This window comes from Zasmidium cellare, assembly GCF_010093935.1.
Source record: "Zasmidium cellare ATCC 36951 unplaced genomic scaffold M409scaffold_6, whole genome shotgun sequence".
NCBI classification, from domain to species: domain Eukaryota; kingdom Fungi; phylum Ascomycota; class Dothideomycetes; order Mycosphaerellales; family Mycosphaerellaceae; genus Zasmidium; species Zasmidium cellare.
The window spans coordinates 200,729-223,766 of record NW_022986950.1 but is presented as its reverse complement, the minus strand read 5'-3'; the positions used below and the strand labels follow the sequence as shown (position 1 = coordinate 223,766).

Genomic DNA, 23,038 nt, shown 5'->3' with positions numbered 1-23,038 from the left:
ACAACAACAACAACAACAACAACAACAACAACAACAACAACAACAACAACAACAACAACAACAACAACAACAACAACAACAACAACAACAACAACGGCAACTATAATAATGGCAATAATGGTAAGAGATCTTCCACCTATCTGTCTTCTCAAGACTCGTCTGCTGATTTATTTCAAGTCGTGAACAACTGGCTCAACACCTGCGGCTTCCAGAACATCAATCCATCAAGCACTTACAGCAACTACCCTTATGGCACGACCTCGTCGTACTACGCAGGTGGAACAGGCTGCTCGACCAACTACTACACCACGACGCTGAATGGCAACTACAACGTAAGACGATCTCCTTGCCTCAAGCTGGAAACCTTCGGGTCCAGTCTGTGTTTGGGACATTCAGCTAACACGATGTCAGAACGACAACAATAATAACAACGGCGGATACTATACCACGACCACCAGCTCGGTGTATTGCGGCAACGGCTATAATAGCTACAACAGCTACTACGGCAGTACCTCGTGGAGCACCACGACATACACGTCTGTGTTCAACAACAACAATGTAAGATTTATCCATTTCTTCACCGTCAAACCTATCACTCACCTCGTTCCAGGGCAATCTGCAAACGTCGACCTACACTTCCCTCGTCGGCACAGGGGTCAATGGCCAGACCACGACCGTTCCGACAAACTACCAGACGTCGGTCGAGCCATTCAACGGCGGTGCTGCGGTCCAGACGGCTCTGCCATATGCTGGTGCCGGAGCTGCCTTTATGGTTGCGGGCTTCTTCTTGTAGGGGTCCACTACGCCACGAGTTCCTCCTTCAAACAACGTCGCCACTGCTGATGGTCGCCGATGGAACTGGTGTTGAGACTTTGACGGGTCCGTTTGGGGGTTGGTAACAGAATGTGTTGGTTTTCGTGGCGTCGAGCTTCGTTAAGTGGATATTGATGTCCTGTCTTGGAACAGAGCGTGGATTTCTTGCGGTCTAGAAATACCTAATACATACCCAATCCACTCGCTACGAAAGCCTGTCTTCAAGGGCTGATGTTGAATGCATCCCGAAACGGAATATTAGGCGCCCAAGACTTTTGCAGATATACTCGCGCCTTGGCTGCCGGTTCTGAACCTCGCGATGATACGTTTTCTTGGGAGTTGATGAGAGCGTGTCGTGGAGGTTCGAAGACTTGCGAGGTGCATGAACTCCGCGACTTGACTCCCTGAAACAGGTGTCTCGTAACGCTTGGACCAGCTCTGCACGTGATGCGAGTGAATGAACATTCTGGCTTGTCGTTAATGTTTGAGGGGACTGGAAGTACATCATCGACGGATTCGTTTACGTTGTCTCGTCGAAATCTTCGAAGTCTATGTATTTGTGCTTGCAACTGGATGGTGAAGCGACCCGACGACGTTGAAGTGCAGTCGACGCTGACTAACACCACCCCTGGTTGACTCGCTTACAGCGACACGTGCGCTGGGAGTAGCCGGCCGAGGGTGGACGTCGATCTCCAACGCCTTACCCTCGGCTGGAGAGCGGCCATTGCGCGACACATCCACCTCTGGGGAAGCTCCCACTTTGCGGAGAAAGAAGCGATTAGTCGACACCGTAAGAGCAGCTCTAGGGACATCCTGTCTGCAACCTCGTTTTCCCTTTCTGATCTCTCATCACCACCTACCTGCGTACATATATCCGCCCCGTTTCCCCGCCTTTCTTCGGATCCCATTGTCTCGACGACAACAACGATAACAACAGTGTTTGTTGATTGAAGTGCAAGAGGAAGGATAACCCAGACATGTCGGTACCATACAAGATCCAGGCCAGCGAGGACCTCCTCGTGGGCGGCAAGGCGGGGGGCAAGGCCAGCGAGAAGATCCCAGTCATTGCACGCCCGTTTGTATCAGACCGGGCGAAGAAGACATTGGACATTGTGTGACGAAATCAGCCTGTTCCATTCCCTCCACCACGCTGACGAATATGACAGATTGAGAAGTTCGTCGAGGAGGAATGTATCCCCGCCGATACCGTATACGCCCAACAGATCGGCTCGGGCGTCCAGGAGCGATTCGCCTCACACCCGGCCGTCATCGAGGACCTGAAGAAACGAGCAAAGGAGCTGGGACTGTGGAATATGTTCTTGCCCAGGAACCACTTCAAGGAGGGCGCGGGCTTCAGCAACTTGGAGTACGGCTTGATGGCTGAATACTTGGGCAAGAGCGGTACTGCGTCAGAGGCGTGCAACTGCTCTGCTCCAGATACTGGCAACATGGAAGTCCTGGCCAAGTACGGCACACAAGCACACAAGGACCGGTGGCTCAAGCCATTGCTGGAGGGCAAGATCCGCAGTGCCTTCCTCATGACTGAGCCAGACGTCGCTTCCTCAGACGCTACCAACATCGGCCTGACGATGCACAAGGAGGGCAACGACTGGATCTTGAACGGCTCGAAATGGTGGTCATCCGGCGCCGGCGACAAGCGTTGCGAGATCTACATCGTCATGGGCAAGTCCGACCCACAGAACAGCAACGTCTACCGCCAACAATCCGTCATCCTCGTCCCCCACGACACCCCCGGCATCACCATCCACCGCATGTTGTCCGTCTTCGGCTTCGACGACGCCCCACACGGCCACGGCCACATCACCTTCAACAACGTCCGCGTCCCCGACAGCAACATGGTCTTGGGCGCTGGCCGTGGCTTCGAGGTCATCCAAGGCCGTCTCGGCCCCGGCCGTATCCACCACGCCATGCGCAGCGTCGGTGCCGCTGAGCGTGCTCTCGAATACACCATCGCCCGCCTCAACGACCCCCGCAAGAAGCCCTTCGGCAAGCTCCTGAGCGAGCACGGCGTGATGCTGACCCGTGTCGCCGAAGCCCGCTGTGAAATCGATGCAGCCCGTCTCACAGTCTGCAACGCGGCCATCATGATCGACACCAAGGACGCCAAGTTCGCGCTCAAGGAAATCGCCGAAGCCAAGATCTTCGTGCCCAAGGTGCTCATGAAGGTCCTCGACGAAGCCATCCAGGCGTACGGTGGCGCGGGTGTCTCGCAGGAGACGCCGTTGGCCAAGATGTGGGCATCGGGCCGCACGATGCGGATCGTCGATGGACCGGATGAGGTGCATTTGATCCAGATGGGCCGGAACGAGAACAAGCGGGGCAAGTTTTGCTTGGAGAAGATTGAGTGGCAGAAGGAGAAGGCCAAGGAGATGGCGAGGGCTTATGGATTGGAGGTGAGGGATGTGCTGCAGTTGGATAGGCAGCCTAGTAAGTCGAAGTTGTAGATGGACTACATCAGACTGTAGTGAAGTTTTATGAAAGAATGTGGGGTTTGATATAACATATCTTTGGTTAGAAATTTCGGGTTTTGTGTTATGATTACTTCATTCTTTCTCAGGGGTTCTTCCCCAACATTACTGCTACTGCTTGAAAGACAAACCAACCACCAACTCCACGCTCTCTATGCCTCGCTCGGTACGCTCAAAAAACCAATCGAATCAGACCATCAATTCATCCAACTCACCCACTCTCCCTCTATCCCCGCTCCGCCATATCCCCTACCCTGCAAGTCTCCTACTTCGCAGAAAACCGACTCCTAGCCCTCAAGCTCTTCCCGAAAAAGTACAGCGCAAACACGCCCACAATACAGCCGGCGGTCAGTCCACCGAGTAAGCTACACCCAGGCCCGATATTCAGATTGATGTACATCGGTCGGGAGAAGAGCACCGCCGCGAATGCGAGCGTTGAGCGCGCGAAGTCGTTGCCGGCGAAGAGGGAGGCGGAGTATTGTGGGTAGACGCTAGGAGGGAGGAATATTAGTTCGTGGGTTTGGTTGATGGGGAAGGGGGATGACTTACAAAGGCAAGTAAACGAAAATACACTGCATGATGATAAAAATCCCAATGGTGAAAATCATAATCCCAATGACGGACACAATCCAGTAGATATCCGGATTACTCGTCCAGCCGAAGATGAACAAGCCGATGGGACACAGGAAGGACGCGAATATCGCGGGAATGAGGCGTTCCTCAGGCTCGCCGAGTCCGACGCGCCGGATCTTGGGCTCGAGGTAGAACCAGAGGTAAGCCCAGAACGCCGCGATGGCGATCAGCACGCCGACGGTGATGGAGAGGAAGGTGAGGCCCAGCTGGCCCAGATTGAAGTGGTACATCTCGATGTAGACTAAGGGGAAGGCCTCGAAGAAGGAGTAGTAGATGCCGTAGCACAGCGCGACATACAAGGCTGTGAAGCCGATGGCCGGGTCCATGATCATGAGCTGGATCGGGCGGACGAGGGCTTCGAAGGCGACCTCGCGCGGGTTGAGGTTCGCTTGGTCGATTTCGGATTGCGATTTGAGGCGCGTGTCGCCGGTAAGTTTTCGGAGGCGTTGGGCGCGGCGGAGGAGGAGGTTCGCGGGGAGGGTTTCGGGGAGGAAGATTAGCATGGCGAGGAAGATGGGGCCGGAGAGCCAGAGCATTTCCCAGATTGCCCAGCGCCAATTCTCGGCGGAAACGGAGAAGCCTGATATGACGGGGCCGAGGGCCTGGATCGTTTTCGTTAGGGGTTGTTTGATACCACACCTCAGGGGCTAGGGTGACTTACAGGACCGCATGTCGCGGCAAAAGCCCAGATGCACAGAACGTAGGGCAGCTTTATGAGGGAATAGATGTCTGTTAAACTTGCGCCTCCTGTCGCCAAACAAGGCGATCCAAAGAAGCCCTGAAGGAACCTCAGAACGAGCAAGCCAGCGAAGTTCTCCACCAACGCCGTCGGCACACAGAGGATGACGAAGATGGCCATGGTGATCATATAAGGCGGGTTCCGCCCAATACTCGGAATCTCAGACAGCGGACTGAAGAGGAGAGGTCCCAATCCATAGGCCAGCGTATACAGCGCCAGGTCCAGACTAACCGGCGTGGGACCCACATGAAACTCCCTCATGATGCCCTCCGCGCCGGCCGTGATGATCGACGAGCCCATGTACACCGCCGTCGTGTACAGGTAGATCATCAAACTGGCGAGGAACTTCTTGCCCGCGCTCCAGTTCTGCGGGTTCTCCGGGTCGCCCTCGGTGTACCAGTCGACGAGGATGTAGCCCTCGCTCGTGCGCTGCGGGATGATCGGGCGGGTGGGCTCCTTGGCGAGAGCGGAGGCTGCGAAGGCTTCTTCGAGCTCCTCGCGGGTTTTGGATTGTTGGAGGGTGGCGCGGGTGCCGATGCGCGAGATGCGGGATTTGGTGCTGGTGAGTTCGGCGAGGGAGGATTTGTTGGTGATGTTGCGCTCGAGGTCGGAGCGGGCGGTGGGCAGGGATTGGAGGGTTGGTCGGTCGACGCCTAGGACGTGTGGCTGCTCTGTTGCGGCGTCGTCTTCGGCGGCTTCTTGGTGGGCCTTTTCGGCGTCGATGGGGTCGTCTTTTTCCGGGTCTTCTTTCTCGGGTAGAGAGGAGTTCGTGTTGGCGTGGGAGGTTAGTTGGGAGTGTTGTGCTTTGGCTGCGGCTTCGGGGTCGATGTAGCAGGTTGGGCATTGGAAGTCGGGCTTTTCTTCTGGGTAGAGGAGGACTCGGTTCTTGGTCACCCATCGAATGAGCTGCCCAATGGGCGCGTCTCGTATGAGGTCTGACATGGTCGTTGTTGTTGTCTCCTTTCAAATGTCGTCGAATCTGTACACTTGTCGAAGATGGGGTGCTGAAGATCCAACCTCGCTCCGGTGTTGAGGAAACAGTCGACGACAAGCTGAGAGATACAAATAAAAGCAGTCCAACCTACCACAACATCGAAGGCCAACCTCCTATATACCAAAGCACACGAAGCCCAGCAGCCACCACGGAACCGGAAACATGTGCGAACCTGACCAATGCATCTGAATCATCCGCGCACCCAGACTCATGCCCTCCCCTCCTAGTGGGGAGACGTCAATAAGCAGACAACGCCCGTAGTTCGGTAGCAGCAAGACACCCTTCTCCAGAAGCAGTCAGTAAGTCGCATATTCTCCAAAGTCCCAACCAATCTCAGCAACGTAGGGCGAGAAGCACGTCTGTAGTAAGCAACAGGCGTACCTGCATGTCACGGTGGGTTGCTTTGCTAACCTCGCAATGCGGCCTAGACCGTGTGTAGTATTCCTTGGGAAACGCGATCAGTAAACACCGTCTCCGGCGACGTCACTCACTCACTCGGATCAACCGCCACTCCGCTTAACCTTGTTTCGCTGCTTGTGCTTCGAAATCAATCGCCTGCAACCCTTCCTCTTTTTGATTCCTTCACATGGAACATATGACGCTGCTTCTTTCTCTCTGTTTTGTCTGATCCCCTCGACGGTCGCGTAGGGCTTTCCGCTCGCGATGAGACGTTTTCGCGAGAAATGCAGGCGGTGGAACTGTGGCTGCAGACTTACCTGATGTTTAGTAAGATCAGTCAGCGTGAAATGTCGCTTTCGCGAAAGATGGTCGGGTAATGGTGGACGAAAGAGGAAATGGAATAGCCGGTTCGCGAGAGTTGGCTGAGCCCGTTTGGAAGGTTGGAAGTTGAGATTGGAAGGAGAATCGTTCGCGAAAGAGTCGAATTGTTTGGGCTGTGAGTAGAAAGTCCGTCGCTGGACTGCTGCTTGAGATGAGCTGCAATACCTCGCCATTGTTTGTCCGGACCAACACCCCGAGCACATGCGATGCAAGATCCACTCGCTCACCAGTCGTATGGATAACGTCAGGTCTTGAGTCCCCATATCTTAGCAATACGCGTGAAGCAGTCTGCACAACACGGTGCAGCCCGCGGCTTGCTTTACTCTGCCACATTCGATGAAGCGGTTGAAGGCTTGGTGACTTTGCTCATCGGACTCCAGTAGCCCCAATATTGATTCTTCACCGCGGACCGGCAGCATCAGCATCTTCAACATGCGCCGCACCACCAACGCCATTATCCTGACTCTCCATCCCACCCATCGCGGTATCTCCACCCGTTCCTGGGCGCGGCACAAAAGGCTGGTGATCCGGCTTCTGCACCATCTCCACATTGCTGTGCGGCAGGATATCCTCCTCGGCATCAAGATGAATCTCATCCACCGGTGTTCGCGGCCGATCAGGCTCATCCATCCCGACAGGCTTGACCTCGTATCCCAAGCCAAAAGCATGGTGCTGTTGCGTGAGCTCATCGTTTTCGAGCAGTCCTTCATCGTCTGAATCACCTCTGCCGACCTTTAAACTGTCCATCGAAGTCCGCTCAATCGATTTGCGTGGGATCTCGCCAACGTCGTTACTGATGATGTTGTAAGACGGTAACTCGGCGTCTTGCAGCTCCTGCTGGAACTGTATGTTGTCTCTCTCCACGAACTCTTTCAGTGCGTCAGGTACCGTCGGCTTGTAGTAATCTTCCCTGTCGCATGCCTCATCGTTGCCATAGACCAGCAAGGCCGAGGAATGCTCCAGCTCTACAGCCCGCAACACGTCGAAGTCGCCAGCCCTGGTCCTGATAGACGATGCGGAGGAGCCTGATGATTCATACGCGACACGCCACCACTGGTGACCAGGCGGTGTCGTGTCTTCATCGCTGTTGCTCATGTCACGATCTTCGCCTTCTGTCGGGTAAAGGACGTAGGTGATGTTCGGTTTTGTTGCGACGCCTCTGAGTGTATAGCGCGGATGGGTCTCGAGTGTTTGAAGGTCCAGTGAGGCTTTCGAAAGTTCTGAAATGGCTTTACAGGTCTTCTCCCTTTCCTCTGCGAGTACTACGAGTTTCTTGTCAATGCTGGCGACGATTTGCTCCAATTTCTGTGCGACGTCGGGGTAGTAATCAGGTTCGTCATGCTCCAAGTCAGAGTGGTTGGTCATATCTGCAGTGTCGACGGCCTTGCGGTTTTGTCCAGAGAAATGACCAATCGCGTGATTCAGGAGCTGGCGGGCTTCGACCTGTGTACTCTTTTTGGGATGTTGCCAGGATTTGAGCTTCCTCTCAATTTCATCAATCTTTGCCACTCGCCTCTTTCCCTGCATCATCTGTTGTCGAATGCCTCTTGTAGCCTCCACATTCTCTTGTAGGTACTTGTCAATGTGGAAAGAAGCCGGCACGTCCAACCCAAGCCTCTTGGCACTTTGACTGCTGTGCTGGACTCTCATGACAATGAAATCGGCTGGTTCCTCGATGTAATTGTCCACCATCTCGTCGCCATTGGGCTCTGTGTCCCAAAGCAGATCGTCCAGCAACTCGAGCAAATCTGTGGTTCCCTCCCGCGGTTTGACAGTGAGGTCGACCACCCTCATATTTGCGTCCGCCATGCCTGCCGCCGCGTTGGTCCCAACGGTAGTGGTGAAAAGCTTCTTGATCGCGCCTGTTGCTCCAAGCCTACTTCCCGCAGCCTCCATCCAACCCTGCAAGAACAACTCCATCAGAGTATCAGGCCTACTGGAACTCGCTTCGTTGTTCTTGATCATGTCGCTCTGCGTGATGCCTCCGATGCTGGCATACGTTCGTTGACTGTAGTCGAGGAAGGCCGTCAATCGTTGTACCTCAGAGATGAGTTCGTCGTATTTGTCGGAGTCTGGCTCTGCAGAGGTGCCATCTGATGTGTGAACGATCCGCGGCATTGGAATTGGATGTCCCCTCCACCAGTCTGGCTCACTGCCGTAATCGTGCTTGACATAGTCACGCAGATAAAAGGCTTCCCTCAACTTGGCAATCGAGTGGCAGATGGTGATGAGGTTTGGAGTGTAATCGCCGTCAGGCAGGTGTTTGAGGAAGCGTGGGCCTTGTCCATCGTATTTCCTCCTGTGCGCCGGCGCATCTGGCACAATCTCTTGAGAAGCAGGAACCAGGGCCCACTGGCTCTGATCGTAGTGGTCTCTGGTAGCTGGCCCAAATTTGACCTCTGATCCGTCCTGCTTCACCACTCCCCTCTCTTGCGCGAATGGCATATCCACATCACCCCGAGACATTGCCAAAGCTCTTGCCAACTCATCATCCTCGTCGTGTTTGCTCATAGGCTGTTGGAGCCCTAATGACGGCGCAGGCGAAGGTCCTCGTGTAGGCGCTGCACTTGTACCGAGCGGATGCAGATTCTGATTGCCCTCTCTGTCAGCCGTAAATGCAGACTCATCCCATATGCTGCTTTGCTCGAGCTTCGAAATGTCCTCGCCGTCCAGCAAGGCATTGACGGCCTGTTCGACGTTGTTCTGTTTGACCTACACGCATCAACCCACCTGTCAGCCACGCTCAGCACTCGTACCGCAAGTGGACAGGCTCGAATACTCACTCTGAGGTATCTGCGCGCCGTATCTCCATCACAGCCTGTGATGCTAGACAGCGTGGAGATGCTTTCCTGGTCGGGCTCGACGGCCATGGTTGCGGCCCTCTGGGAGTTTGGTCGCTTGGGGACGAGCGGCTCTGGGTCGTATTTGGCGGGCACAAAGCTCATGGCGGAGACGTCTTCGGCGCTGAGCTCCAGGAAAGAAGGCGGCAGTTTTCGTCTCTTCGTGGGCTGCTGCTTGCCGTACGTGGTGAGTGCTCGTTTCGGACCCATGCTGGGGATGGACGAAGCTTGTGAATCTTGCGGCCTGTGCTTACGTCACATGCATGGAAGCAGTCCACATTCAACATCACACTCGCTCAGCAGCAGAAGAAGTAAATGACAATCAGGCGCGTGTCTGGAGGTTGGAGAGATTCGCGGGCATCATACAGTCATTTCGAGCTGTTTGTCGCACATGGTTTGAGAGCTTTGGCCAGAACATTCACAGTCAAGCGCTACATGCAGTCATGTTCAAGACAGGCAGGGGTGATATGGCGAAAAGTATGCTGGTACGCGTGGCAGAAGATGAGAAGATTGGTAAGTTGACTGGTAGGTTCATTGCACCAACTGTAGAGCTCTATCGATACCCAAATGCTGCCGTGGCCATGCGTCCTGGAGCTGCTCGCCTTGCTGTCTTTGCTGAAACCGGGATTGCACGCCCAAACTCCACGCTGAATCGATTGAAGAGCCAAGTCGTCGTGCCGCCCAAAGGTATCATAAACGCCGTGAAATGCAGAACTGTCTTACCGGATGAAAAGCTGTTACTCCTCGTCCTCCTCCTGATCCGTGCCCTCGTCGTCGTCAAACATCCTACAGATTATAACGTCAGTCAGAGTCGCATGATATGAAGAAACACTCACTTACTCTTCATCGTCGTCGCTGTTATCGAAGTCGAAATCCTCGGCCTCACTATCGCTCCAGCTGAACGTGTCGACCTTCTCCTCTTTCTTGAAGGCGCTCTCGTGAGTAGGCATTTCGAAGCCTGCAGGAATGTCCTCCTTGCTCTTCTCGCGATCCTCCGCGACACGCTTCTTGTAACCCTCGGGGTCGTTGCGGAGCTGAACGCCGGCATCGACGTTGGCAGGTGAGCTGCATTCGGCGTCGTCGAGCAGAGAGAGGATGGAGATGAGGACGCTCTCAACCCGCTGCACCGGACTCCAGCGCTCACCCGCCATCTCCCCGCTCATGGCATCTTCGCCGGGCTGGTGGAGGATGGAGATGCAGAGGCGGCCGTTGGTGTAGACGTTCGGGTGCCAGAGTGGACGCTCGAAGGCGAACTCGGGTGGCTGGTATGGGTAGTTTTGAGGGAAGGTCATCTTGGCCTTGAAGTAGCCGCCGTAGTAGAGCGAGTCGGGATTGAGGACGATGAGGGCGACGCTCCACTCGAAGATGTTTTCGTTGACGAGGGAGATGTTGGTCCAGGTCTCCTTGGCCAGGGCCTTGTACTCGTTCATGAGGATCTTCTCAGCCATGGCTGCCGGCGCGTGTCGAAGAGTGTGGAAGTGGAAGCAGAGGGTTGGGACTGTGAGGTGACGCGAACTCGGGGTATGGAGGAGTCGGCTGGTTGCTGGTTGCTGGGTCGACGTAGATGAAGGTGGAAAGGTCTGGACTTGTGGACAAGGTAGATGCGTGTCGAAGGTCGGCGAGATGTGGTAGGAGCAGAAGTTGGGTGAAGTGAGAGTTAAGTGAGAAGGACAGCAAGGTTGAACGCCGGTAGGTCACCGGATGCGGCACGTGTGTCGTGGTCCAGGCGTCGTATGTACAATTCACTCAGATTGCGGGAGACCGTGAACGAGTGGAGGATCGCGCGCTGAGAAGAAGAACAAGATGCGTTTGCGTATTATTCGGAGTGGCGCGTGGTCGAGTCACTGGGTTGATGGTGATGAAGAGGGTGGGTGTGGGCGGCGGGCTCAGGCTTTTCGAGTCCAGGCTCCCGGTCCAGCATGTCATCGCGGGACTCGGCTGCGGCTGCATCGTTCGCCGTCACCGCCCGGATCGGCGCTAGCATCAACAAGAAACCAACGCAGGCGCCTGGAATGCCGCCCCTCGACATTCGATGCTACAGCCCCGACAACCACATGACAGACGCATGACCGCAGCCGGACTGGAGCTGGTACAAGACAATTGTGCGCTGTGATCGAGGAAGCACGGGCAAAAGAGCAGGCACGAGGGGATCAGAACAAGCACAGGGACACCGCAGCCATGGACATCTTTCAAAGCGTCCAGGGCTACATCACCAAGATCGTCTCGCAGGGCGAGAATGCGAGCGGTCAGGGCGCTGCAAACATGAAGATACTGCTGCTGGACAGAGACACGGTAGGTTGAGCCGCTCCTAACACGAGTGCGTTTGCTCATATACTTAGGTCCCTATCGTATCTTCAGCGACCACGCAGTCTGCCCTCTTGAATCATTCGGTATACTTGACCAACCGTATCGAAGATACCAGCCGGGAAAAGATGCGCCATCTGAGGTGTCTCTGTTTCCTTCGGCCTTCACCAGACAGCATCCAGTTTCTGATCGACGAGTTCAGAGAGCCCAAATACGGCGAGTACCACATCTGTACGTCGAACGTTGATGCAAATGGCACAGGACCGACTTCTGACTGACACAGATTTCAGCAACATCATAAAAAAGTCCTCGCTGGAACGTCTTGCGGAAGCAGACGATCATGAAGTGGTCAAGTCCATCATGGAGTACTTCGCCGACTTTTTGGTCATCAATCCCGACCTCTGCTCTGTCCCGCTGTCGACACGGATCTTCTCGTCATCGGCGGACCTCTGGAATCAAGATAGCTTGACCAGAAGCGTTGAGGGTATCATCGCTATGCTGTTGGCGTTGAAGAAAAAGCCTTTGATCCGACTCGAGAAGAACAGCCTTCTCTGCAAGAAGCTCGCAACCGAAGTCCGCTATGCGATCACCCAGGAAGAGCAACTATTCGACTTCAGAAAACCAGACACGCCACCCATCTTACTTATAGTCGATCGCAGAGATGATCCCGTCACTCCATTGCTCACTCAGTGGACTTACCAAGCGATGGTGCACGAGCTTCTTGGCATTGACAATGGGAGGGTCAATTTGAGCGACGTGCCAGAAGTCCGCCCCGAGTTCAAGGTAGGCCTCCAAGCAACTGCGGGAGAATCCTGTTGAAAGCTGACCTGCCACAGGAAATCGTTCTCTCGCAAGACCAGGATCCGTTCTTCGCCAAGAATATGTTTTTGAACTTCGGCGATCTGGGTCAGAACGCCAAGGAATACGTCGAACAGTTCGCATCGAAGCAAGCTTCCGGCCAGAAACTGGACAGCATCGAAGACATGAAAAAGTTTGTTGAAGAGTATCCCGAATTCAGACGACTATCTGGAAACGTTACGAAGCATGTAACGCTCGTGACCGAGCTAAGCAGGCGAGTCGGCACAGACAGTCTACTGGATGTCAGTGAACTGGAACAGAGCTTAGCCTGCAACGACAATCACTCTCAGGATGTCAAGACTTTGCAGAAGCTCATTCAGGATCCCAAAGTGCCGCCCATGAACAAGCTCAGGCTGGTTGCTATCTATGCGTTGCGGTACTCTGGCCACACGAACAACAACACACCTGCCTTGATGGATCTGCTTGCCGTTGCCGGCGGCATAAGCAGACATCGAATCAACCTCATCCCGAAGCTTCTCACTTACGCCCATTCCCTGCAGTCCATGCCACAGACCGGCGGAATACCTGACCTGTTCCAGCCTAGTAACATCTTCTCTGAAGCTCGATCACGCTTCAATCGCGGCCTACGTGGCGTTGAGAACGTCTACACTCAGCATTCGCCTCGCCTAGAAAACACCTTACAAGACCTGATCAAGGGTCGCTTGAACATGAACAGCTATCCATTTGTGGAAGGTGGGGGCCAGACAAGAGACAAGCCGCAAGACATTATTGTCTTCATCGTCGGGGGCGCAACATACGAAGAAGCTAAAATGGTGGCCCAAGTCAACGCGAGCAGTCCCGGTGTCAGGGTCGTTCTTGGCGGGACAGGCATCCACAACAGCAACTCTTTCCTCGAAGAAATCGACGAGGCTGTCGACTCTTGGCCTGAAGCAAAAGCCGATACTCCTGCTGGACGCCTCAGGAGAGAGGTTGGCAGGGCCTAGCTCTACAAGTCGTACCGAACTCAAATCAACACCAGATTATGGCTTCCTCAAGTGGCAGGGAAATTGATCGTGTCTTGAGGTCAGACATGCATCAGGAGAAATACCAAGAAGTTGCACAAGATGCGTAGAACCTGGTCCAGCAAATCCACACTCAGTTCCTGCAGCAGATTCAAGCGATGCATCTCTTGCAGGAGAGCCAACAAGAACGCGTCTCCCTGGTGGCAAGCGATCAATGCACACCTCCTGCGAGCCACTCGACCACGCGAATGCAGCCGTAACGAGACAGACGACTCTCATTGTGGTGGAAGCAGGCCCGCAAAATCGGTAATGGGGTCGACCTGCATCTCAAAGAGGTGAGCTGAGACGTCTCATTTCGTGAGCACCATGGCAGCATCTCATCTTGCCGATGCAGGTACGACGCTTTGATGAGGAGACATGATGCTCGATGGACTCGCGGATGCAGTCGTGCTTCCGATGTGCATACAGACCCAGAACCTCCAACATTTCGCCGCAAACTTGCCGAGCACTGGGCAGGTAAGGAATGCAAATCGTCAACGCTTTCAATTCGTCGCTAAGGCCCATCACAGAGCATGCGGAGCTTAGGCAGTGGCTGTGAAGCGACAGGTCTTGTGCTGATGTCAAGACAATCCACAAAGAATGAAACAGTATTGACCTTCAAGGCTGCTAATGCGGACTCTTCACAACAAGTACTCACTACTCAGGGCAATATGCCGGCCTGGGATATCCGATGATGCAGGCTTTGCATGGCCTGCAGCTGAACCAGATTTTGTATTCGGCAGCAGCCGAACGATTCGCAGACCACATGCTCGTCCATCGTCTGCCAGCGCCTGCACTCATTCCGATAGGCTCTGCTTCGACGACCCCTCGCTTTTCCAGCATCGACATTGCGCGAACGCCTGCGAGTCCACCTTGTCCCCTGTATTTGGCTACATGAACCACAGGAAACAACTCCACGACTTCAAGACGATCGACGTCTAGTGACCGTTGTGTTGCTTTGCACCCGACTTGCTCTGATTCAAAGCGTCGTCCACAATACAGTGGGAAGAGAGGTACTGCTCATCTACTGACGAACTCAAAGCTATCTTTGCGTGAAGCCAAAGTCACCAACGTACCTCTTTCCCCTCTGTGCTTTTGTCTGAGCTTCATCCCTGATCATCCGGACTCCACCAAACGCCTACTACATAACAGCAGCAGTCATGCCCGTTGCAATGTTCGATTCACCTCCAACGCTTACCACCAAACATATATTGACCTCGGCACGACCGTTGCACCCTTCACAACGACCTCAACGATGAGCCAGTCCACTCTCCTTAGTCTTCCCGCAGAGGTCAGACTGAACATCTACTCCTACCTCTTCGCCGACGAATGGGTCTACATTGACCCATGCGTCTACACTTCACCTTCTCAAAGACGCAACCGCAAACAACAATATGGCGCACCCCTCATGCAAACGTGTCGACAACTCCGTGACGAAGCGAGCCCATACTACTTCGCCAACGTCCGGGTCTGCTTCGACGTTTGCAAATCCATCCAACCTGTGGGCCTCATCAACTGGCTCGACGACATCGGCACTGCGAATGTGAAACTCCTCCGACACTTTGAGATGCGATGGAGTGATTACGTCGATATCAAGCTCGATCTTACTCGCAAGCCTGCAAATCCACGTCGAAACACGATCACCAAGGCGGAAGAGGACACCAACTCCACCAAGAAGACCCAACTCGGCACCAAACACGTCCTGACCGTGCAGGGCATCCCTGAGCACGAGCCGGAGTACTGGAAGAGGATGGGGACGTCTGAGTTTTGCGATGTGCTTTCAAAACAGCTTTCGTGCAGGCTGGAGAGGCTGTTGGGGGCGAGGGAAGGGTTGTATTTGAGTTTGGGGGAAGTTCTGGAGTTTGTTGCTGAAGCAGATGGGCATGCTGGGGCGCTGAGGTGGCTTTGGTTCTGGTGATGAGATAAAGGGAGGGAGATGAGTGAGGCTTTGACCAGAGGGGTTCTTTGATGTTGACTGTTGCATGCATTCTGGCGAAGGGCAGGTATTTTGTGTTCCGGATCGCCTTTCGGTTCAACTTCGTCGCTTCACGACTTGATCTTTCCAGCGGGAAATCATTCCGGCATCCGCAATCCGTCCGTGATCATATCTTGTCATACCATTCTCTGTATATACATACCCACCACAAACGCGCCTTTTCGGCCTCAACTCCCCCATCCACTCTTCCAAATCATCCAACCAACCGTCTCACCAATTCCCTCCCTCCATCCATCCATCACAAAACGAAACCCCCGGAACATCTTCCCGAACGAAACCCACAAATCTCAAATCACGTCTATACGAGTCCACGTCTTGCAGTGCGTGACGAGCGCAGCTGGAACATGGAAGACATGAGCTCGCTCAGTCATCCGCCATCAATTGCCGAGAACGGCAGGGTGAACGACACCTCACCAGCGAGCGGGAGCTCGGTGCCGGGGCTGGTGAGCTGGAAGCTGGAAGCTACTGCTGCTGTGTAGGTGGAGGGTATTTGAATGGGTGATGTTCGTCTCACACCGCGATTTTGGGGAGAGTGTCTATTCTTTTTTTGAAGTATAGAAAGATATAACGTGGAAGCCTGCAAAGATACACATATCCATCCTCTCCTCTTTCTGGCATCAAGCAAGCGCAGCGAGACTCGGCAGCACATTCGAGTGGTTCCAATTCATTTCATTGGACGAAGAAGATGGTCTTCTACGAGCCGGGCAAGACCTCGCATGGTCTGCCTAGGGATCCCTTCAAGGTATGCAATAACGAAGGGAACTTGTTGGAAAAGGGAACACAAGTCTTGCTGACATGCTTCTTTTCTTCTTCGAAAGTCCTGCGTGACCCCCCGCCCCATCGGCTGGATCTCGTCGAAATCGAAAGATGGCGTGGATAATCTGGCGCCATTTTCGCAGTTTGTGAGTAAACATCATACATGCATACCGATCTCAGCTTAGAGGCTTCTCGGAGATCTGACCTTCTCAAAGAACAACCTAACCTTCGACCCGCCCTACGTAATGTTCGCCTCGAACCAAGACCTCAACCACCAACGCAAGAACACCGTCGACAACGTCGAGGCCACGCACGAGTTCTGCTGGAACATGGCGACGTGGGATCTACGAGAAGCCGTCAACGCCTCTGCGGAGTGGTTCACCGACAGCGTGGACGAGTTCGAAAAGACCGGGCTGGAGAAAGAACAGGCCTCGACCGTCAACGTCCCCATGGTGAAAGCCAGCCCCATCAAATTCGAGTGTCGCTACTACACGACCATCCGCCTCCCCGGGACGCCGCCGATGGGCAGCGTGGATGTTGTGGTGGGGAGGGTTGTGGGGATTCATATCGATGAGAGGGTTTTGACGGATGGGAAGGTGGATCTGGGCAAGGCAATGCCGATTGCGAGGTGTGGGTATCATGAGTATGTGGTTGTGAAGAGAGATGCGATGTTTGAGATGATTATCCCCGGGGATCCGAAGCAGCTGGTGGGTTTGGAGGGGAATGCGGAGAAGAATCAGAAGATTGAGTTGGATGGGTATGGTGCGAGCAGGATTTAGAGTAGAGTAGGGGTATCTGAGTGAGCTGAGATGTTGTATATTCGTGAAGGGGTTTCGTCATGCCAGCGCCGCCTCGATGACGCTGTCTCCGATGTCTTCGTCGTAGGTGTGGATCTTCTTCACTTTGAGTCCTGCAGATTTCAGGAGGTGGTGCCACTCTGAGACGCTGCGCTCGACGGCTGCGAGGACAGATATCATTTGCATGTCCTTTTGTGCCTGCTTCCAGGACGCTCCGACATCTGGCAGGACGTTTTCGTCAATGAGTATGACAGAGTCCTCGGCCATGGCGTCTCGCAGTTGTCTCAGGATCTCGACACATTTGGCATCTGGCCAATCGTGCATGATGTTCCGCAGATAGTAGGCCTTTGCCAGTTTGATGGGTTGGGGCTGGAAGAAGTTATGGGCCATGCTTTCGATTTGATGCTTCTTAAGCTCAGCTTCGTTCGCTCGAGCGATGACCGGTTCTTGATCTTGAACGACGATTCGCCCGGATAGCTCAGGATGGCTTTGCCTTAGAGAGACGCACTGATATCCAGAAGCACCGCCAACGTCGACGAAAACAACGCGATTGGCTTCCAAATCGCTTTGCGAAAGCCGCAACGTTTCGAGTGGAAACTTCTCCGTCCAACTTCGTTGGCTCGCTCTCTGAGACTTCATGAACTCTAGGAAGGCCGGGATCACAGTTGGATCGGAAGGTGTCCAACTATAAGCCGATACTTCCGTATTGTGAGCTTTTTGGAATGCGGTATCGAGGTGGTTAGTTGGATTCTGATAGCCCTGCTGTCTGAGTGTCTCTGGCAATGCGTGGGCGACTGGAGATATCGTTTTTAGGCTTTTAATCATCAGTCTCGTATCAGCGAAAGAACGTGCTCTTTCATGCTCACTAATGTTTTGTGCCTCCCTCCGCTCCTGGCGTGGAGAGCCATTGCGTCGTACTGTTGGCATGATAAGTGCCATCCGTTGACTCGCTGACTAGGCCAAAGGATGCGAGGTATCTGAGGACTCGGTAGAGCAGGGTTCGGTCCACCTTGAGACGAGTGGAAAGATCGGCGAGCGTCCACTCTACCCTTGCATCTTCTGCTAAAGTTCTGAACAATCCCATATCCACGCCTATCTGAGTTGCCGGAAGCTGATATATCTGTCTCAGGCATGTCAGTCGCCTTCATTGAACAACCACGTTCATTATGCGTGACTCCACGTTGGCTGCACTTACGCTCCAGAACAGCCGATGCATTGCATCGAATGGTGTCTCGAGAGACATATATAACAGCCTTGCTGCTTCGTGAAGCTCGCGTCTTTCGTTGGCATCTTGGGGCGGGTTCTGAGCCAATTCGCGAAGTTGTGCAGCCATGATTGAGCGTTTGTAGCTATTCACAGGTCTTGGAAGAATGCTTGAACCCCGTCACACCGTTTTCAAGGGTTGAAGTGATGCATGACTGAGTGTCTTGTTCCAGGCGGCCGTATTCCTCGGAGCGTCCACGGTGGGGATCGGAGGTGAATCCATCTATGCTCGCCGTCGACCGAAGGTGGGGCCATTGTGAATACCGGCTACTACGCTTTTCTCAGTGAGTCATTGATGCGATGCTCGCAGGAAAGGAGTTGGATGCGATGAGTGAGAGAGAGAAGGAAGGCAAGTACGAGGAAGTCTGCCGAATAACCAAGTATAGCCTGAATACGTTTAGCGCAGCGCACATTACAGTTTCTTACAAGTCTGTCTCCCCCTCTTCTCCAAGCACACGACTTTCTCTCCTGCAACAGTATTCACTTCCAATTCCCTTACGCTATGGCAAGCACAGCTTCGAGTGAATGCCGGAACAGGCTGTGTCCATGTCAACTCACAACGAGGCTCTTCCCAGGCCCACGATGAAACAGAGCACCCTAAGACGATCGTGACCTTGTACCACAACGTGATGTCAATGGCTAACCGGATTCGCATTCGTGTTGCCGTATCCCAATGAATTTCGCTGCCTGGAATGAATGTCCAACTTTAATAGAGGAATTGCGGGAGTTGGACAAAAACTCCGCATCTCACCCTCGCCGATATACAGACACGATGATTCAGATACTGAGCAGCATTGTCTGGACTTTATTCATTGGGAGTGCTGCATTTCTCTCCTTGGGCCTCCTTCTAGCATCTCTTATAATCTGCTGCGGCTTTCTCTTGGCGGTTCATCGCACTGCTCAAGCTCCTCAAGGGATACCATGGATTGGCGTTGAAGGAAGTAGACTATTTGCTAAAGCACGTGCTAGCGTTGCGGCCTTTACAAACGAGCATCAATACTTGAAGGAGGGCTACGAGCGGGTGAGATTGCCAGAGCAAAATACGAGCAAGAAGCTGAAGTCGAATCTAGTACTCGAAGCATGGAAAGCCTTTCGTTCTTCCTGGCTTGCACTGGCCCGAGGTTGTTCTGCCCCCGGAAGACGTGAAGTGGCTTGCCAGTCTGCCAGAAGATGTCTGCGATGCCACTCACGTGCAGGAAGAGCTTCTTGGACTACGGTATATCTCGCACGGCCCTGACATAGAGTGGGTGCATGACTTCAGTAACATCCGCCGTGACCTCAAGATTCATATGACCGATGCTCTCCCAGAAGTTCTGGATGAAGTCAAGATCGCTTTCTCCAGTGCACTCGGCCAGCCCCATACTTGGACTCGTATCAAAGCCCTAAAGGCCATGAAGACGGCAACGATGGGCGTTTTCAATCGAATCACTGTCGGACAGCTGCTGTGTCGGGACGACAAATATCTGTCCGCCGTACAGAGAATGGTGATGACTTTCGCACTCACTGGCATTGTCTATCGTTTTCTGATACCGAATTGTCTGAAAAAATGGGTGATGCCTGCTGTCTCGAAGCCGTATCGATGGGCATTGACGAGGGCATCGGCCATGTACATGCCAACCGTGCAGAAGCGATTGCACGAATACAAGGTTTCCAAGTCGAGAGACGGGCTTCCGAATGACATGCTGCAATGGACCATTGAGCGAGCTGTGTCGAAATATGGATCATCCGCAGTCGGTGTGCAAGACGTGGCGGATACCATGGTCTTCCTGAACATTTTTGGTGAGTGTTGAAGTCCTAAGAATCATTCGCAATAGCTGAACCTTGCCATAGCTGCGATTACTATCGATCTCGTGCTCGATACGGTACTCATAGACGTACTGAGTTACTCGCCCAATTCGATGCTGGTCCAGCAGCTACGACGAGAGGCAGATGAGGCACTGCCACGCTTGAATCAGAATCCACTTGGTGCCTTGGCCGAAATGACAAAGATTGACTCAGTCATCCGCGAGACTCTTAGAATCCATCCGCCCAACGACCACGGAATGATGCGTCAGATAGTAAAGCCAGGAGGTGTAACAACACCAGGCGGACTTTACCTGCCAGAGGGCACCCATGTTGGAGCTCATGTGGCAGCCGTGCAAAGAGATACCAAGACATGCCATGATGCCGACCAATACCGACCATTGCGATTCTCCGAGGACCGTCAGCAGGTCGGTGAACCATCTACAACAGCAGTCCATATCAGTGACAAGTTCCTCCCATTCGCGTTGGGAAGACACGCTTGGTATGTGGACTCTCAAACGTCCCGGTCTCGTTGCTAACATGATATAGTCCCGGTCGCTTCTTCGCCGTGCATGTGCTCAAATTGATCCTGGGTCACATCTTCACAGCATATGACTTCGAGCCTTTGAGCGAGCGTCCAGTCGTCAGGTCAATCGGCGGTATTAATCTTCCAGACGATAACACGTTGATCGGTGTTCGATTGAGGCAGAGGCATGCTGGCTCGAAGAACTGACAGACATTCTTTCGTCCGCACCTAAGTGATGAGGCGCATGAACTACATTGCTGGAGCTCGAAGCCCATCCACGTCTTGTGACTCTTCACATATCTAGCCGTTGGGGATCATTTTCTACTCAACGTTGACACTTGCCCCTTTTCGAGCAGCGCTATTGATCCTTCATCAAAGCTTGGTACAAGCCTCGGTCGCGGAGACGGTTCGAGATCGAGACTTGCCACTGACCAATCAAAGACACATCTTTGCGACAAAACGCCTCCCAATTGAGTCTTGCCGTCTTTGCTTCTCCTCCGGCTGGCATGATTCGTTCAAGATTTTCATCAAGAGCATCCAAGCACGTGGCGACGCCATGTTCTTTCAAGCGAAATGATTCCACAGGATCGGCAATTCCGCGATGCACTCTCCCAACCTATCGCTATCTCTAGACTCTGTTCATCGTCTCGAAGAAAGGGACAGTGGCGGCGATTCTGGACAATGTTCAAGCGGATGGGGTTGATCACTCGACAACGCGACGGCCCTCAAAGCTCATAGACAAGGACATTTCAAGCAACGGTTGAGCGATTTCAACTCCACGGTACGCACGAAACATTTGACCGCTGCGAAGAACGTGGAGGCGTCAAATGCGAATGCGTGCAGCGTCCAATGCAGGTACGTCCAACTAGTGCTTCCCGGCTACGCGGCAGCGCCCAGATTTGAGGCCTCGAATCTCTTCCAGCCAGCCATAGGCGCAGCAGAGCCTTACGAAACTCGAATAGGGAGTTGTCATTGCGCTAGAGCGTTAGCTGCTCAGCGCCGGCGAACTAGACGTACAGAACTGGTGTGGGCCGTGGGAAGTTAGTAAACCTTTATACAGGCAGCCGTTCCTTCGCGGAACGTTCGTTGCCTTCTTCGCTCGGAGAAAAGATCTCGCTGTCCCTCCTCGCCCCAGTCATTCGCTTTGCGAGCTCTGTATAGCATTCAGCAACCATGAAGGCATCTACCACACCACTCGCGCTCGCTCTATGCGTCTGCTCCGTGCTGGGAGACGCACCTAGTACCTCGGGCACAGAATGGAAGAAGACTCAGCTCTTGGACGACTTCACTGGCACTCCTGGCTCCCTTCCATCAAGCTCAAACTGGATCATTCAAACCGGAACATCGTACCCAGGCGGCCCTGGTAAGATAGCACGTCGGAGTCCGGCATATGTTCTTCACTAATCCATCATTCAGCACAATGGGGCACTGGCGAGGTCGAGACATACACCAGCTCGACGAACATACGTCTCTTCGACAGCGGTCATCTCTGGATCGTTCCCCAGCGAAGCAGCAGCGGCGCGTGGACGAGTGGAAGGATCGAGAGTCGAAGAAACGACTTCGCTGCACCAGCTGGTGGCAAGCTGCGTGTAGAGGCACGCATCAAGATGCCTGATGTGACAGGAAGCAATGGTCTTGGATACTGGCCGGCATTCTGGCTCGTTGGCGGAGCTTTCAGGGGCAACTACTCCAACTGGCCTGCGGTTGGGGAGATCGATATCATGGAGAACATCAACGGTCAAGACACCATCACTGAGGTCCTGCATTGCGTAAGTAGGACTGCTGATACCGATTTCTAATCATCAGGTTACTGAAAACACACCAGGACGTAAACCCCGGCGGCGCTTGTAACGAACCCAGCGGTCTTGGCCACCAGGGCACATGCACGGGCAGCAGATGCCCAGGCAACTTCCACATATACGAAGTAGTCCTTGATAGGACGACGAGTCCCGAGCAGCTCAAATTCTGGCTTGACCGCAAGCTGCAGTACACCATCACTGAGACCCAGCTGGGAAGCACGAAGTGGGCGAATACTCTTCACCGGGGGTTTTATGTGGTGCTTAACGTTGCCATGGGCGGCGCATATCCTAACGCGATAGCTGGGTTCACGACTCCCACGGCGAATACGGTTCCCGGCGTACAGATGTCTATTGACTATGTTGCTGTGTGGACGACGTCGTAAGGGGCTCGGTTGAGACGATGATGAAAGCGTGTACATACTCTTGTGCGATAGTGATACCCTGCTGATAGAACTTGATAGACATGTTCACCACTGAACCTTTCACAGCATTGGCATCACCAGCAAACTGCATACCGCACCTTGACTATCCACGATTCTTAAGTCCGTCGAGTCCGGAGTCGCCAATGTGTTCCGCCTCCTAGTGATTCAACATGACTCGCTTTGCACTAGAAAGAGGTCTCTCATACACGTTCCACTGCCTTGGAGAGACAAGCACCATACGGAGCT

The 23,038-nt window shown here is 53.7% G+C and overlaps 11 protein-coding genes across 11 annotated transcripts in view; 7 read left to right on the top strand and 4 right to left on the bottom strand.

Moving 5' to 3' along the window:
- Positions 1-793, top strand: part of M409DRAFT_51070 (uncharacterized protein) — a gene marked incomplete at both ends in the record, with an annotated part of 1,381 nt that extends 588 nt beyond the window's left edge. Inside the window, 3 exons of the mRNA XM_033811707.1 lie at positions 178-332; positions 412-558; positions 611-793. Of these exons, the coding sequence (XP_033671704.1) occupies positions 178-332; positions 412-558; positions 611-793 (485 nt within the window). The remainder of the gene's footprint in view (positions 1-177; positions 333-411; positions 559-610) is intronic.
- Positions 794-1,790: 997 nt separating this feature from the next.
- On the top strand, positions 1,791-3,278 carry M409DRAFT_18787 (uncharacterized protein; the record flags this gene model as incomplete). The annotated part of the gene is made up of 2 exons (XM_033804645.1): positions 1,791-1,925; positions 1,980-3,278. The coding sequence occupies 2 exons, from the start codon at positions 1,791-1,793 to the stop codon at positions 3,276-3,278; spliced, it is 1,434 nt and encodes a 477-aa protein (XP_033671703.1).
- Positions 3,279-3,567: 289 nt separating this feature from the next.
- Positions 3,568-5,616, bottom strand: M409DRAFT_51068 (uncharacterized protein; the record flags this gene model as incomplete). Its single annotated transcript, XM_033811706.1, has 3 exons — positions 3,568-3,793; positions 3,852-4,537; positions 4,597-5,616. 3 exons carry the CDS (start codon positions 5,614-5,616, stop codon positions 3,568-3,570), a joined length of 1,932 nt encoding a protein of 643 aa, XP_033671702.1.
- Positions 5,617-6,847: 1,231 nt separating this feature from the next.
- Positions 6,848-9,393, bottom strand: M409DRAFT_63869 (uncharacterized protein; the record flags this gene model as incomplete). The annotated part of the gene is made up of 2 exons (XM_033815810.1): positions 6,848-9,160; positions 9,232-9,393. The coding sequence occupies 2 exons, from the start codon at positions 9,391-9,393 to the stop codon at positions 6,848-6,850; spliced, it is 2,475 nt and encodes an 824-aa protein (XP_033671701.1).
- Positions 9,394-10,025: 632 nt separating this feature from the next.
- On the bottom strand, positions 10,026-10,736 carry M409DRAFT_63868 (uncharacterized protein; the record flags this gene model as incomplete). The annotated part of the gene is made up of 2 exons (XM_033815809.1): positions 10,026-10,074; positions 10,129-10,736. 2 exons carry the CDS (start codon positions 10,734-10,736, stop codon positions 10,026-10,028), a joined length of 657 nt encoding a protein of 218 aa, XP_033671700.1.
- A 730-nt stretch (positions 10,737-11,466) lies between these two features.
- Positions 11,467-13,394, top strand: M409DRAFT_51065 (uncharacterized protein; the record flags this gene model as incomplete). The annotated part of the gene is made up of 4 exons (XM_033811705.1): positions 11,467-11,580; positions 11,628-11,823; positions 11,876-12,375; positions 12,429-13,394. The coding sequence occupies 4 exons, from the start codon at positions 11,467-11,469 to the stop codon at positions 13,392-13,394; spliced, it is 1,776 nt and encodes a 591-aa protein (XP_033671699.1).
- A 1,312-nt stretch (positions 13,395-14,706) lies between these two features.
- Positions 14,707-15,369, top strand: M409DRAFT_63866 (uncharacterized protein; the record flags this gene model as incomplete). The annotated part of the gene is made up of 1 exon (XM_033815808.1): positions 14,707-15,369. The coding sequence occupies one exon, from the start codon at positions 14,707-14,709 to the stop codon at positions 15,367-15,369; it is 663 nt and encodes a 220-aa protein (XP_033671698.1).
- A 763-nt stretch (positions 15,370-16,132) lies between these two features.
- M409DRAFT_63865 (uncharacterized protein) lies at positions 16,133-16,982 on the top strand (the record flags this gene model as incomplete). The annotated part of the gene is made up of 3 exons (XM_033815807.1): positions 16,133-16,189; positions 16,266-16,349; positions 16,419-16,982. 3 exons carry the CDS (start codon positions 16,133-16,135, stop codon positions 16,980-16,982), a joined length of 705 nt encoding a protein of 234 aa, XP_033671697.1.
- Positions 16,983-17,039: 57 nt separating this feature from the next.
- M409DRAFT_18781 (uncharacterized protein) lies at positions 17,040-18,333 on the bottom strand (the record flags this gene model as incomplete). The annotated part of the gene is made up of 3 exons (XM_033804644.1): positions 17,040-17,814; positions 17,867-18,120; positions 18,196-18,333. The coding sequence occupies 3 exons, from the start codon at positions 18,331-18,333 to the stop codon at positions 17,040-17,042; spliced, it is 1,167 nt and encodes a 388-aa protein (XP_033671696.1).
- Positions 18,334-18,563: 230 nt separating this feature from the next.
- Positions 18,564-20,778, top strand: M409DRAFT_18780 (uncharacterized protein; the record flags this gene model as incomplete). The annotated part of the gene is made up of 5 exons (XM_033804643.1): positions 18,564-18,643; positions 19,233-19,284; positions 19,334-20,042; positions 20,094-20,547; positions 20,595-20,778. 5 exons carry the CDS (start codon positions 18,564-18,566, stop codon positions 20,776-20,778), a joined length of 1,479 nt encoding a protein of 492 aa, XP_033671695.1.
- A 966-nt stretch (positions 20,779-21,744) lies between these two features.
- M409DRAFT_51061 (glycoside hydrolase family 16 protein) lies at positions 21,745-22,753 on the top strand (the record flags this gene model as incomplete). The annotated part of the gene is made up of 3 exons (XM_033811704.1): positions 21,745-21,934; positions 21,988-22,340; positions 22,397-22,753. 3 exons carry the CDS (start codon positions 21,745-21,747, stop codon positions 22,751-22,753), a joined length of 900 nt encoding a protein of 299 aa, XP_033671694.1.
- Between the last annotated feature and the right edge of the window lie 285 nt (positions 22,754-23,038).